The sequence below is a fragment of the Apium graveolens genome, chromosome 1, assembly GCF_009905375.1.
Source record: "Apium graveolens cultivar Ventura chromosome 1, ASM990537v1, whole genome shotgun sequence".
Lineage (NCBI taxonomy): Eukaryota > Viridiplantae > Streptophyta > Magnoliopsida > Apiales > Apiaceae > Apium > Apium graveolens.
This window is the reverse complement of record NC_133647.1, coordinates 94,602,989-94,619,320: the sequence shown is the minus strand read 5'-3', so window position 1 is coordinate 94,619,320 and position 16,332 is coordinate 94,602,989. Positions and strand designations below refer to the sequence as shown.

The 16,332-nt window shown below is 33.9% G+C and overlaps 1 protein-coding gene across 1 annotated transcript; it reads right to left on the bottom strand.

Moving 5' to 3' along the window:
* Window positions 1-353: 353 nt before the first annotated feature.
* LOC141687250 (pleiotropic drug resistance protein 1-like) lies at window positions 354-7,408 on the bottom strand. The gene is made up of 24 exons (XM_074492493.1): window positions 7,212-7,408; window positions 6,955-7,075; window positions 6,766-6,854; window positions 6,607-6,691; window positions 6,363-6,522; window positions 6,191-6,267; window positions 6,013-6,066; window positions 5,831-5,921; window positions 5,243-5,544; window positions 4,873-5,154; window positions 4,270-4,586; window positions 4,028-4,188; window positions 3,845-3,948; window positions 3,549-3,705; window positions 3,404-3,463; window positions 3,169-3,323; window positions 2,672-3,004; window positions 2,256-2,546; window positions 2,082-2,165; window positions 1,863-1,996; window positions 1,550-1,777; window positions 1,292-1,463; window positions 775-1,029; window positions 354-665 (listed from the first exon to the last, which is right to left on the bottom strand). The coding sequence occupies exons 1-24, from the start codon at window positions 7,406-7,408 to the stop codon at window positions 408-410; spliced, it is 4,167 nt and encodes a 1,388-aa protein (XP_074348594.1). The 3' UTR covers window positions 354-407.
* Between the last annotated feature and the right edge of the window lie 8,924 nt (window positions 7,409-16,332).

Sequence of the window (16,332 nt, the reverse complement as noted above, 5' to 3'; positions counted from 1 at the left end):
AATAATAAAAGAGTACATAAAAGTTTATAAAATAAAGTTTGTGAATATTTTCTTGACTATCGCAATAAAACATGATTTCCCTTATTAATAAAGAATATAAATTTTAATTATCTTATAACTAAATATTTGTTATTTAAGATAATTTAATATTAATTAATTATTGATAAAAAAATATTTTTTAAATTACAAATAAATAAATACTTGGATAAACACTGACCGATAAAACCAAAATTTAGATAGAATAGAAAAGTATCAAAATTTGATATTTTGGTACTTGGTTAATTTGATTGTTATTGTCATTTCCGATCCGATAACAAGTACGACATTTTGCCCCCACTGTTTCTGCTATTCTCCCTAAACAACTTGAGCTCCCGGGCTAATATTGTTGGACAAAGATAACGCAACTCCTATCTTTTCTGGAAGTTAAATACCTTGATCGACAAGGCAAAGATGCTACCAAATAGAATAGCTAATCCAACTACAATAAGTGCAACATATTCCACCAAGTCATGATCATATTCAAAGTAGCTCTTGATGAATTGTGCCACAGTTTCACCGGTTTCGAGTTTTTCTTGTATGTCTCCAAATTGTGAACCAAGTAATCCATACAATGTCCAAGAAATAGGGCAACTGTAGTAGCACCATTTCCACCACATTGGTATCCTCTGTCATTAAAAATAAACAAAATGAAAAACACTTATTAGTACTTGTAAAATTGTTATCTCAGTTTGTGTAAAGAATGCTGGTGAAAATAGATATAAAGTATAAACTCACTGATATTGGAATGATAAAGCCCGAAAACAGATTCCACAGTCCGTAAAAAAATGTTGAAAATACAGCAGCAATGTTGTGGTTTGGAGTAACTGCTACCGTCATCATTCCGTAGAAGGTGAAGTACAATAAGGTGAAGTAAATGAAGAAAATATACCACAAGAACTTGACTGCCGTCCATTCAAAGCCCAGCATTGCATAAACTATGACGCCATAGAGGATTGTTTGAATAAAACCATAAGGAAGCTCGATCAAAACCTGTATAGTGGAAACTAGATAAATCTTGTGATCCCTCAAATGTACAGTATTTTAGCAACTACGTTTTATTTATGGTCAAGATCACATTTGTTTTAAATTCCCGACTTATGAGTCATCTAAAGTTTTTCAGAAAATAATTCAGGCAACAAACTTAAGCTAACAGGTTCGAGAAAAGATTAGTTATACGGCTCCCTGAGACAGGGTAGTCGAATTAATTTTGGGGAACAAAAAGAACGAGACAGGTGAGTTTAAAGAGTATTACCTGTCCAATTGCATAAGGAATAGCTGAATACATCCCAGCTGCTCTTTCCCTGTAAAAGACTGTTCTTTCTATACCAATGACTGGCTGTACTGATGAAGCACTCTGTATGCCAAGAAATATTACAGCTGCATACATCGATCCCATTGAGTCGAAGAGGTTTTGCTTTGTTCCCCTAAAATACCCAAGGAAGTGAATGTTATTGATACATTGGTAAAATTACAAGATAATTTTCATGGACGACTAGTTAAATCAGCATACCTCACTGGACCAACATTCCAGAATATAGTCCCGAAAACCAATCCTGTGAAAATTGCAAACAGAAATCTCACTACACTGTATGAGGTATTTCGCCAATACGACCAGTGTTGTTTCCAGAGGCAAGCTATGCATTGGGTGAAGAAAGATTGCGAGTACTGTGTAGCAAAGTGTATATCCTGAGAACCAGCAACTGGTATGCTAAATGCCTCTATAGATTCTTTGTTCCTCCTACAACGCATAAATGGTGAACTAAACTCATTTCTACTTGAGAATTTTTAAAGAATCTTATATTAAAATCTGGAAACTACTTTACCTATATAAATCTGATTTTTTGTACACTTCAGCAAACATTACTCCTAGTGTTTCTTCATGTCCTTTTGATGTTACATCCAACATCCAGGTTGCCGGATTATAGCCATCTTTTATCTTGGGAACTCCATTGATTGCCTTCAAAAATATTAGTTCTGTTAAGTTTATTGCTTTAAAAACTTATTAGAAATGTAGATATACATTTGAACTTTGCAAAGTGCACCTCAAAGTACTCAATTAGATCAGAAGACTGATGGCCTACTGGTCCAACATATATTTCTTCACCTCCGGATTCTAGAAGAATCAACTGCAATTCAAACAAGCCACTCCTTAGTTCTTTTAGCACATTGATAGCGGACGCAAATGCCAGATCCTTATATTTAGAATGATCTCTTACCTCATCAAAAGCATCAAATATGTCAATGCTTGGCTGGTGGATAGTGCACACCACTGTTCTTCCTGTATCAACTGTGCTTCTCACTGTTCTCATCACAATTGCTGCTGCCCTGGCATCAAGTCCTGAGGTTGGCTCATCCATGAATATTATTGATGGGTTAGCAACCAACTCAACTGCAATAGTTAACCTTTTGCGTTGCTCAGTTGAGAGACCATCTACACCTGGCAGTCCTACAAGTGCTCCTTTCAATGGGGTCAGCTCCACAAGCTCCATAACTTCCTCAACAAACATCTACAATCCATCAATCAAAGTTATTTGCATGCTTCATTGCAGTATCCTCAGCTTGTTGGCATTAGTTACATCATACATGTCTACATCATCAGAACTATAATAGAATCAGTCTATGATCTAATCACCTTTTTGGTTGCATTATCAACATCCGGAGGCAGCCGAAGCCATGCTGAATACTGCAAAGACTCGTAAACTGTTACATGAGGAGAATGAATATCGGTCTGCTCACAGTATCCTGCTATACGAGCAAAAGTTTCTTGCTTCTTAGGGTAGCCAGATATCGTAATTGTGCCCTCGGTATAGCCACATGTTTTTCTTCCAGCCAAGACATCCATCAGAGTGGTCTTTCCAGCTCCACTGACACCCATTAGAGCTGTAAGAACTCCTGGCCTGAATGCACCACTAATACCCTTTAAAATTTCTAGACGGTCTTCAAGGACACCTCGAGATTTCAATTCCTGTATGTATTAGCACGTTCATTGGTTATATTCGATCAAAAACTACTTCTGTTAGATGTACTATTTAAATATTTAGATTGGAATATGCATAAGCATAACTATAAATTCGATATGAACAGAATAGCATATGCATATAGAAGTCTAAAACACAAAATTGAGCATACCTGTGAAACATCCACTGCATACTTGATATCATTGAAACATATTGAAAGGGGTTGAAAAGGAAGAACCATCCCATGCTTCTTTTGTGATGCTAGATCGTTACCAACCGTTAAAATTGCAGTGGGTGATATGTTTCTTCCAAGGTCATTTGCCTTTCCTGTATATTTACTTCATTTTTACATATTCTATCTATGCAATTTTTTTTTGTAAAAGCACATGTGAAATTTGTGAACTCACCTGAAGAGTTCCTCTCAGCCAAAGTTTCTTCACTTAGAATTGCTTGAGGCTTTGCGATTGCTGCACAAATCAATATAAAAAAACTACTGTTGAGTTACAAATCAAGCGTATTTTTTTGGAGGAGTGAAACTAATTTACTGCTTACGGTTGAAAAAAGCAAGAGCAATGGCGGAGAGAAAATTGAAGAAGAACATAAATCCAACCAATGCTCCTATTCCTAGCCAATACCAGTATGCAGCTGGTATAAGTCCGCGGGTCTTCAAGATAGTCACTCCTAGTGGTTCAGTTGAGTTAGGGAGAACCTGCCAGATGCAAAGTGCATATTAACTCTTTCTTCATGAACTTCTCTGATAAAGTTTGTCCTCTGAATACCAGTAAGATGGAGCCATAACATTTGATGAAATATGAAACAATTTAACGCTTAGCATTCAGGGCACTTACATGTCTCCAACTCTTCCCAAGAAATTCATTTACTGCTATAGCATTCTGCGCATACATCAATGGTGAAGTCCAGTAACCCCATATCCACCATGGATGGATGTTATCTATTTGACACAGAAAAGCGACAAGTATCAGTACCATTTTTCCACAGAAATAAAATTTTAGAACTTCAAATGAAATTACCTTTTGACAAGACAAATCCACCTAAAGCAAGTACTGCAAGTAATGTGCATGAACCAAATGTGTTTGCAACAATCATGCTTCTTCCTATAGCAGATATGCATCGATATAGTGACGAGGCCATTTGATGAACACAAATGAGCACGAGAAAATGTCCGAAAATTCTGTCATCATAAAATAGAAAACTGAGAAAATTTCACAGTATGAAATTTTTATTAAATTTAAAGGTTTATTTGGAGGTTTACCTTCCAACATCTTGTTCGTATCCGATGCCATAGTAAGTCAAACACACCCAAAGTAGAACTTCCCAAAGTGTGACAGGGATTTTGAGGATCCATGTAGGTATTGAGTATGCCCAAACTGGAAAAAACAGAAGGTCTCTTTGCTTGTAAAAGACAGGAAGTCTCATGGTGCTCATGGCGATTTCAGCTAGTCCATTAAACATAACAGTGATTACTGTATAGTAAAGAGCACCGAGGTAAAGCAAACCATCTTCCTCTGTATTCTTGTGCATCTCGGTTCTTATGAAAACCGTCATTGCTACAGAACATACAAAAATGATCTGAAAAAAATAAATTATGTTGTAGTTCTGTCAGAAATCAATATGCATATCTGTATATTTGTAAAGATGCATTAAAGAAGAAGAAAGTAACTGTATTTACATTAGGATTACATTGTGTAAAGTTAGTTACAAGAAATGAGTAACGAGCTTATATAGAGTACACAGAGCTAGTTGATTAATGCACATATTGACTTAAGTACCCTTAATATATCTAACAAGTTCAGATACTTTAAATTATTCACACTGATTCTCCAGAAAGATATGAAAGCTTTGGCATGCAACTTACTTGTATAATTTGGAAAATGAAGATAAATGAAGTTCTCTTCATAAGCAAGTATTCCCTAGATATGCATGATTCGAAAAGATCCTTCTTGCTAGCACCATATTTCTTTGTTGTTAAAGCTAAAGGATGTCCCTTCTCTTTGTCAAATGGAATTACCAGATCATTACCTAGTTCCACACCAACATGAAAGGACTGGAATCTTTCTGCAAATTCTTTTGCACTCACGAAACTATAAGTGTCATCTTTATTCATCCAATATTGCTCTTGGTCTTTCCTTGATGTCACCTTTTTACATAAGTAAAAGTTTAGGTATATGATTTGGTCACTTAGCAAGGAAACACATTATTAAAAGCGTATGATAGAAAGAATTTACTTCTTGTAAGAAGTCAGCAACTCCTTTTCTCTCAGGACACTTGAAACCCATTAACTGGAAGAACTCTAGGACATTTTCACAAGGTCCTTGATAGACTATTTTCCCATCCGAGAGCAGAATAATGTCATCGAACAAGTCATAAGTTTCTGGCGCAGGTTGGAGGAGTGAGATTACAGCAGTCCCCTCAAGAATGTGGATAGATTGCCTGATTGAATTTACAATCTGATAGCTTGTTGAACTATCCAAACCATTCGATATTTCATCCATAAAATATGCTTTCACCGGTCCAACCATCATCTCCCCTGTATTAAAGTTTGAAAAGCACATTTACACAATCTAGTTGCTAATTATATATGCAGCCCTATTCTTAAGTTTCCATTTTTTAGATAATATGCAGAACAAATCTTAAATTTCCAGTTTTTAGATAATATGCAGAACTATTCTTAAGTTTCCAATTTTCCGAAAACTGAGTCCAAAAGAATGTATTGATGTATATCTTAGGGGAGTTGGTAAATTAACAGATTTTAAGCATAAATGGTTTAGATAATTTTCTTGCTGAGAATTGGAATTAGTTTAGTGTCTCTCTACCTGCCGTCAATCTCTTCTTTTCTCCTCCAGAAATGCCTCTAATCATTTCATTCCCTACAACGGTGTCAGCACAATCTTCTAGCCCCAGAATCTGTATACATATAAAACACAATATCACATGATCAACCAATTAAAACACTAGTTTTATCACTTTCATTAATAAGCCTTTTAATTCAATGTACCTTCAGAGTATAGTCAGTCAATAAACTGACATCTTGCCCTTTTAGTGATGTTGCCTGCGAGATTAGTATATTTTTCTAAGGACCTTAATAGAAACAATAGTGATTGTAGTACGATTAGAAAGAAACAGGATCTTCCTAATGTTTATCTTAGCACATTAGATATGTTACTAAGACTCACCATCATATACATCTCAATGTCAGGGTCTGCTTTAATATTTTCTTCCTCCTCTCTCCTTGAAAGTTCTACCATCATATCTACAAAATTTGCATATCCGAACTTATAAATACAGCTTAAAATTTGTAAAATGGAGGAATGTGCCCTTTCCATATAAAACAAACGTGTTACTAACCATGACGAGATCCAACCCCTTGACATCTTGCTGAAAAATCTAATGTTTCTCTGACCGTCATTTCTCCCATGTGATTATCATATTGGCTTATGTATGACGAAGTCCTTTGTGGCACAAACTCATTCAAGTCACATCCGTTGTAGGTTACTTTCCCAGATACCTTTATTTTGTCAAATTTTCATATGTTATCATATACAATGAAGCAAATGTGAGAATTTATTAGTGTTGTCTTCAATTTCCTTACTTGTAAATCTGATCCGAGTTTTCCTGCTAAAGCTAGAAGTAGAGTTGTTTTTCCAGAAGTCGGAGGACCTAAAAGCAACACCATTCTGCAAAAACCATTTGGAGTAAATTAATTCAAGACGATATATTGAATTGTGAAGTCCAAATATTGATTCATCACCTTCCAGGCTTGATAATACCACTGACATCCTGAAGTATAGGTAATGGTCTCTTTGGACTGGGGATAATGTGAAGATAACTCAAGAAACCCTGATTGTATGATTACATCAAACATAAGTAAACATTCAGAGTTGTAAAGACTAAAACATGGAAAGAGTATGCATATGGACAAACATAAAAAATAATTTACCTCGAGCATATTAGCGCTTGAATTTTGTATAGTTGGCAATGCTCTGCTACCAACATAAGCTTCTGCAGTAACATTCAAATGTTCAAAGCGGACTTCAATAGTTGGTACCTTAAGTCCAACTCTGTAACAATGCAATATTCATTATAGTTCAAGTAAAAATAATTCAAGCAAGAAAATATAGTTATAGGTGTTCGTTCAAATAGAAGCTATACAAACTAGTGATTTGTAGACTAAAACTGGTAATTGGTGATACCAACCTATCTATACGTTGCTTGAGTTTTTTCAGAAATCCTTCATTGTCTTTCTCAGGAATCTTCACAAGTCTGTTCAGTAGGTCCTTCATTTTATTTTGTTTATGACTCTTTATATCAAATTCCGAAAGTTCAACACCATCACTAATCAGATAAACATCCGAATCACTTTTCGGTACACTCTTAACCTTTCCTTCTTCCATTACTATCAAAATGCAGAAGTTACTTGTTCCCAGGTACAATGCACAAAGTCTCAGCAGGAACTTTTAGTTCCCAACATGTTGCTTATGAAAAAAGGGGTTCATATATAGCGTCGTATCAAATTTGAATCCGATAAACGGCTCTGCAGATTATTATTCCGTTGCAACTTTAAATATGTTATGGTTGCATAAAGTCGATAATCTGTATGTTTTTCTTGTTGTACAAAAACAATGTCAAATGTAAAAACAACCATGCAACAAATCAGGTTGCATGAGTGGTGTATTATTCTATTTGGATTTGTTTGGAGTAAGCATGCAACAATGTAGACAGTGAAGAAGCATGCAACAATGTAGACAGTGAAGAAGTAGCAAAGGAAAATTAGCCTTTTATATGTGGCTTTAGCATTAGGTGCGATCGAGCCACAGTAGCAAGACCGTCTGGGATAAAATTAGCCACTTTATAGAGATCGCCAGGCTCGGATTCTGGTTGATGGACAATACACAACTCAATTTGCGCAAAAGTACAGTCCAGACATTCGCCTGTACTTAAAAAGAAAGCCTAGAAGTATCACATTAAATGTACTAATCAACTTATAAATTATAAATTCCATTTATAAGTTGCACGCACAAACAATTTTCAATAAATTATGAGCCCGTGTTCAAAGTTGGATCCACAAACAATTTTCAATAAGCTATGAGCCCGTGCCAAACATGCCATGTATCAATCATAAAAATATATTTATTTAAAAAACAAAAATAATCTGCTATGTGAGAAGATTCGAACATAATAAACTCGATTATTCCATTAAACATGTAGTTTCAAAAATGTATAAATTACAATTGTAACTTAATCCTAATCGTTAATTAATTGAAACATTAGATTACGAAAGTACAGTTGAAACTCGATTAAGTAATAATCGTTAAAGTAATAAATTTATTAAAATAATATTTTTTTTCTAGTCCCAACATAATGCACACAGTATATTTTTACTTCCGATATAGTAATAAACTCGATAAAGTAATATTTTTTCTCGATTTCAACCCTACTACTTTAAAGAGGTTTAACTGTATATTATTTTGTTAAGATTAATTTCATGAAATTTAGTTACGTCATTAAAAAACTCGTTTAATTTTTAATTTGCTCTATTAGATCTGGAATTGCACCCCCAAGCTTAAAATGCAAGTTAATCACACATCTTTATAATGGGGAAGATGAGAGATGGCTTCTAGCATGATAATTGATACTAATCATAATAATGCACCTCTGTTACAGACGAGTTGTGTACAAATATGCTTATTAACATGAATACAGACAGGCATTTCAAGTTCATGCTTTAACACTTCGTATGTACCCAAACTTGGAATTATCGAACACTTCGCATGTCAGCACCTTTGACATTAAAATTATCATCTAACCTAAATACACGTAAATGTCACAAAACACTGGACAATAAGATTCTAACGTTAGAAATGAAAACTCATAAATTCAAGTTCACTCATCACTGTTGCGAGTTTTGCCACTTATCCCCATTTACTACCTGAAAAACACATTATAATGCAAAACTAATTAATCTTAATCTATCTAGCTATCTATATCTATATCTATATATTATAGTTTCTACTCCCTCTATTGTACGGTGACTTCATAATATTTCAACCTCCGATTTGCACAGTATTAATATTAGATGAAAGCCGACAAAAAAAAAATATTAGATGAAAGCTTCCCGAGAAAGCTATGTTTTTAAGATTTCAAATTCAAAAGAGAAACATTTTCCCAAATCAAATATCAAATCCAAACAATTGAAATACAAATTCACCGCTCTTCTATCTTTTTCAAATTCGAATATAACTTTATCATTTTTCTGTTGACACTATTTTCTTTTCTTTTGCAGATTCACTTTCTGATGAGTGAAAGAAAATACACGGTTTATGAATTCATAATTTTATGTACTTTGTTTTTTGATTTACTAAAGTGTATTTGTAATCTCTCTTATTTTAGATGGATTCATGAGTAACCATAAAGATTTTGGAGCACTGAATTGGATGCTCTGTGGTGATAACTGAGAGCAACAATTCGAGTATTTATTTTATTACGTTTTGTTCTTGATTCTATAAATTGTTCTTAACTATATATTTTTTTAAAATTACTAACCCTTCTTTTACAATATTTGTTTTAATAGATTAGAATTATACTACAAGTTAAGTTATGCACTCCAACTGTTTGATTTTAGTTTTAATAGAGTTTTTTTCTATTGTTATTGTGTTGTTTGAACCTCTAATAAGTTCTTTGTAGCCTAATTTCTAAATAAATTATATAGAGTTTCAGAAAATGTTTGCTTATGAATTTAAACGAATATTCATTTTGTAGGTTAAAAATATTATCTCATGGGTCTTTTTAATTTTATGTGAAGTTGGATTTTTATGTCAAGAAGATGTTTTTGTCATGTCATTATTATGTTTCTATATACTAGAACTTATATTCTTAGCAAATTATATCATTTGGTTCAGTTGCTTACTTTTTTTATTGGATGATGAAAATTCTAATACTATTTGTTGATTTTTTTTTGCAGTACTATTTGTTGATTTTTTTTTTTGCAGTTTTCGTGTTCCATTAAATTGTAGGTTTCAAGAGGTAAAATTTTGCAATAACCCATTACATGTTGTTGTATCCATGTTCTTATTTTTGTTAAGTATAACCTGATAACCTGATAATAGATTACAATTTACAACTCTGTGACATTGAAAATCAAGCTTGAAAACATGTGATGAGACTTGATTGCTTTATATTTAAATTTTGCACTCCAACTGTTTGATTTTAGAGCTTTAACGAAATTCGATTGAGCATGCTAAGTCTTCTTTTTGCCAAATTTTATGTTTCTTAGGTGTTTAGTGTTCCGAATGTTATGTATTGATACTAAAGCAATTCACACATTTAAGAGTTCGCAAATAACTTTGGGAATATGCATATTAATCAGTACAAGAAAGCTATGCTTGGAAAGAAGAGCAGCAGACAGATCATTTTTCTTAACCTTGAAGATGTCAAGCAAGTTGGTGATGTTAGAAGTTTGATCCCCCAGAGACAGAACTTTTCACATACTAGAACATATACTATAAAAAAGATGTCAAGTCTGCATAAATTGAAGAAGGATTCTAATCAGGATAGTTAATTTATCATATAGTAAGGGTAGCAGTTTATTAGAATCTAATCATCCCAAGTATGTGATGCTCTCAAAATTCTCCCACAACTACCTTTAGTTTTAGCAATGGCAACATAATTGATATGAAATTGTTAACTAATTCCTTTTTTGTGAAATTTGTATTTGCCAACTGTGCTACTGAAGGACTTGACCTGGATAATAGCTATTTGTTTTCATATTGCAGGCTAATATGAGAGCGGGAGATGACAGATTTCGGCAATATGAGGAGGAATTGTAGCATTCTTTTAATAGAAATAGGCGAATATGATTTTTGGTATATGGAATAAGTACTGAGTGAGTCAAGTTAGTCATAATGCAGAGTAGTTTATAGTTGATATTCTCTTTCTTTTTAAATTTTTCTAACTGTTTAGTGATATATATTAATACAAAGGAACATTTCGTGACCAAGATATTGGGAACTAGTGTGTAATCCATAAATTTCTCTTTTTAAAAAAAAAATATGTTATTACAAAGACCTCATATTTTTCAACTATTTGTTGGTTAGGGAAGATACTCAGGTTTGTCATTGTTGGGTAAAGTTTGTTTTATTTGATAATTTTTTTTCTTTATATTCATATACTTTTATATTTTATTATTTTCTTAATTTTGTTATAATTATATATTAATTAATATAAATATTTAAGTTAAAAATAAATATTAATTTTAAAAATTAGAAATAAATAGTTGATAAGAGACTTCACACACACGCACACACACCTATATAAATGAATGAATTTACGCAACTAATAAGTCTTGTTAGGTAATGAATATAACACAGAGGGGGTGAATGTGTTTTAGATAATTTTAAGTTCCTTTAGCAGTTGGGTGTCCTCTGAAATTACTACATGTACTTTATCAATCACTACATCCAGCTCATATGCTCTCAATTTTTGAAGATTGGTGAGAGACACCTGTAGACATTTGTCTAGACCACAATCATTCACATTTGCTATGATTCTTTTCTTCAGAAAATTGTCAACTTTGACAATTACCATTCTAACAAAATTGATGTTATTTTCCAAAGCTTTCTTGTATGTGATATAGTTGTTGTGGAGAGACACCCTTAAGACTGACAAAAGTTCATTTAATTCTTGATCTTGACAAGGTCCTTTTGCAGCTTTTAGAAGTTTGTCATTTCCAACATCTTTTGATAATTGAGCTTTAGAAGAGTTTGGAGCAGTTTGAGTGGTTGATGTTAATTTACTATGCTCCTTTGATTTACCAGCATTCCTGGATTGTTGAATCCTAGCTTCTATCTCCCCCTTAGTCTTAGAAACAGGCATGAAGAGGGGAGTTGGTAGTTCTGGTCTCACAGACTCGGGAAGTGCAGGAAATGGAATATTAAGCTTTCCCATGATAGCTCCCAAAGTCAGAGAATTTTGCATTTGTAAGTGCATGTGGGAGTCCACCAAGGTCAGTATGTCTGCCTGTTAACTCTGCACTAGAGAGGTGGGGGCTTGCACTTGAGCTGTGAGAGAATCATTGAAGGATTGCAGAGTTGAGACTTGTTGTTGGAGAGCCTGAATCTGGAGATTTGTAGATGTTGAAATAGGTTGTTAAGAGCTTGAAGGGACCGAGGACCCAAAGGTTGCTTCCAAAGCTTCCCTTATTCCTTCCATGAGCAGTGCAGAAGGCTCATATCTACTTTGATGAAAATGGTTCAATTTGAGCTTTGTATCATTTGAACTTGTAATTTGTTGTTGAACCACCTCATGCAAAGCAATGAAAGATTGTCTGGGATTTTTGACAACTTTTTCCACAGAAGTCAGATCAAATCTTGCCATTTGGTCAGCAAAATGTTGAAATTTAGAAGTAATCTTGACTTGAAAAGAAATAATCTCATTCATCTTCTCTCTCACCAGCTTCCTTATCTTGTCTTCATGACCAATCAACTTGAGTTCTAGAGCTTTACCAAATAGGTGAAAAGCCCTGAGTTGAGCTTTGTATACATCATTGATTGCATCATAGATATCTTGTGGAGTCAGGACCTGGGCATTGCTCCCCAGTATGGTGACATATTCATCTCTAAACCTAGCCAAGACCTAATCCATTTCCAGAGAAAAGTCCTTAGATAACCAAGCATCTATATTCCCATCTTGCTCAGCTTCATTGACTATTTTCTGCTTTTACTTTTTAACTTCTTCATTATATGTTAGCAAAATGGCTTGATAGTCTTGGTTTCTCATATCTGAGGTAAGAAGGTGTTGTGAGATATTGGCTAGTCCAGAAATTTTCTCAACAAGGAGATCATCTACTGTTGTAGGTTGAGTTTCAGTTGTCTGTAACCATTGTGAGATGATGTGTGGTTGTTGAGGTTGAGAAGTAAAAGTTTGGTCCGAAGGAATTGAACCACTTATGACTAGAGTCACAGTTTGACTCACAGATTACTCTGTGGTTTTGACAGTTTGTTGTTCCTTACTTGTAGTGGGTACCTCCAATTGAATTGGAGGGGAGTTGGCTAGGTTACTGTCATGTACTCTAGCCTCAAACCCTTGCTCATTTTGCAGTGAGCTTGCACTTGAATGTGCTATACTTGCCTCCCCTATAGCAGGATCATTGGCAATTGAACTCCTAGCTTCAATTGTTAGTGTAATTTCAGTTGTTGTCCAGAACTCATGCATGACACACAAGTACAGGATTGGGTTAGCAGTTAGAGCACCTGCAAGATATGATTCAGACAAAAACTTGAGAAACCCCTTGAAAAAATTAGGGGCCTGATTAGCATCAGTAAAAGCAAAGTAGTTAGTTCCATTCTTGGGGATATCGGCTCTAACATTGTTGAGTGTCATTGTTGTTGAGTAAGAAAGAATGGGTAAGAAAAATGAGAGAGAATGAGCTTGAAATGAGAGAGAAATCGGTTTGGATTTGAAAATTAGGTCACTTAGAGTTCTCGAAGGCGTAAGGATGTGTATGTCGAGATGTCTGGGTATTTATAGTAAAAGGTAATTGACTTGTCGAGAACTCAAAATAAACGTTTGGAATATGCTTATCGAGAAGTCATGTTGAGACAATAGATACATATCGATATGTCACATTTCTTAGTCTTATCGAGAACTAGAAAAAGACTTATCGAGATGTCTAATAAATACCCAGTTTGTCCAAAATGGACTGAATTGTTTCCAAATTTTTTTATTTGAATAAATCAAAATAAAATCAAAATAAAATCAGAATGATTTTGTCAAAAGTATTTTACCAAAATAATTTATTAAATTATCTCAGTTCTGAGTTATTTATAAGTCTAAAATTTTACTTATAGAGGACTCTTTAAGTTAACACTTATAGAGAACTCTATAATGACTTATCGTTAAGTCATAATGAAGCTTATCGAGAAGTCCCTCGAGAAGTCAGAAAATTGACTTATCGAGAACTCACTTGAGAAGTCTTAAAATGACTTGTCGATAAGTCAATTAGACTAATCGAGACCTCAGTTCTCTATGCTTTTGATTACTTTGAATCTGCCTTGTGCTAATTTTACATATTGAAAATGCAAATCAAAATTTAGACAGTTTTCTTAGAATTTAAAAAATTCCAAGCTACATTTTGAATTATGAAAAATAAATATGCAGAGATTTCTGAAATATTTATAATTCATATTCCAGTTAATTTCCAGTTAAATCAAATTAATTTTGATTTACTAGAAATTAATCTGCAGCAAAACATTAGCCGAGTTCTTGCCTTAGGATGAAGAATTTAGCATTCCTATTTCACCTACAAGTCTAGTGAAAGTTTCTTCATCCAAAGTTTTAGTAAAAATATCAGCTAATTGTTTTTCAGTTGGAACAAAAATGAGCTTAATGGTACCATTTGCAGCATGTTCTCTAATAAAATGGTACATCAATGTGCTTTGTTCTAGAATGATTAACTGGATTAGCCACAATAGATATAGTATTATTATTGTCACACATAATTGGAATTTTGTGTAACATTAGGCCATAATCCATTAGTTGATTTCTAATCCAAAGCACTTGAGCACAGCAACTTCCAACAGCTATGTATTCAGCATCAGCTATGGAATTTGACACAGATTGTTGTTTCTTGCTATACTAGGATACAAGTCTTTGTCCAAGAAACTGACAGCTTTCACTAGTACTCTTCCTGTCAACCCTGCATCCAGCAAAATCTACATCTATGTATCCAACAGCTTCAAAACCAGTTCCCTTAGGATATCATAGTCCCAAGTTTGGAGTCCCCTTCAAGTATTTGAAAATCCTCTTCACATCTATCAAGTGTGATTCCTTTGGATTGTCTTGAAATCTTACACATAGATATGTAGTAAATATGATGTCTGGTCTACTTGTAGTTAAGTACATCAAAGATCCAATAATTCCTCTATAGCTTGAAATATCTACACTTTTGTTAGGAATATGTTGTGAACTTGATGATAAATTAAACAAAATACCTTAGTAGATTTAACTTAGTGAATTTTGTAGCACTCGACGGATGACCAAATATAGTCCCGACGGTTGATTCAATATAGTCCCGACGGATGATGATTTTGACATACATCGAGTGAGTAGCTTATGTAATAATAAGTATTGTAGCATATTTCTGCAAACAACTTTGTGTAGATTCTGTAGGAGCATATGAGTCATATTGACTACTAGTAGATATGCAGAATAGGTTGATTAATTGTAAATATGAGATGTCTTGTAATTCTGCATAAGTGAAATGGAGTCAAGTGACAAATGGCTACCCGACGGATGATCAACAAAGCTACCCAACGGATGATCAACAAAGCTACCCGACGGATGACAAGCATGTACCCGACGGATGATCAAATTCAAATATCTGTTGACAGTGATAATATAGTCACATACGTTGGGTGTTTGCAAAAGGAATGTGGCAGCCTGTTAAGGAGGAATTTGAGAACAAAGAAGCATTACCATTTCCATACTATTATGAAGATATTCAAAGATTCTGGAATAGAGTAGTGAAGTAACATGGACTTAGACTAGATATGTTTTGTTTTATTATCTTATCTTATTGTCATGTAAACTTGGTGATATATAAACCAAGTGTAGCAAGTAGAACAATAATCGAACTAAGCACACATATTTTTCAGAGAAACATTTTCAAGCTGTATTTTGTAGCATTTCTCTATAAGTTTAGTTGTTCATACTTGTAAGCAGCTATGAGCTATTCAAGCTTCACAGGGTTCTCATTCGATATATATATATATATATATATATATATATATATATATATCGGTGGATACTTTCAAATCCACCAGAAAGTTTTAAAAGCTTGTGTTTATATTACTTTGTGTTTTGATTCATATAAAGTATTTATTCCGCATTCTGCAAATCAAACACTTATATATTATCAAGTAAGAACTGTTTTAAAAATCTTGAAAAAGAAGCCAGAATTACATTCAACCCCCCCTTCTGTAATTCTTGTTGTATTGTTAGGGAATAACAATTAATATCAGGGCAAGCTCTTGAAGTACAAAGAGTGTAAAGATCACAACAAACAACAAGATGAACAAGAAGGATGTTGGAGTTAAAATTCCTTTTCTGGACAAAAATAATTATCACCACTGGAAGGTGAAGATGCACCTATATCTTCTTTCCCAAGACGAGGCCTATGTGGATTGCATAGAGAGAGTTCCTCATGTACCAATGAGAGCTGCAACTAGAAATGAGCCATCTGTTCCAAAACCAAGGCATGAATGGTCAGATCCTGATATTGAGCAAGTCGGGAAAGACAAGAAGGCCATGAATATATTGTTCA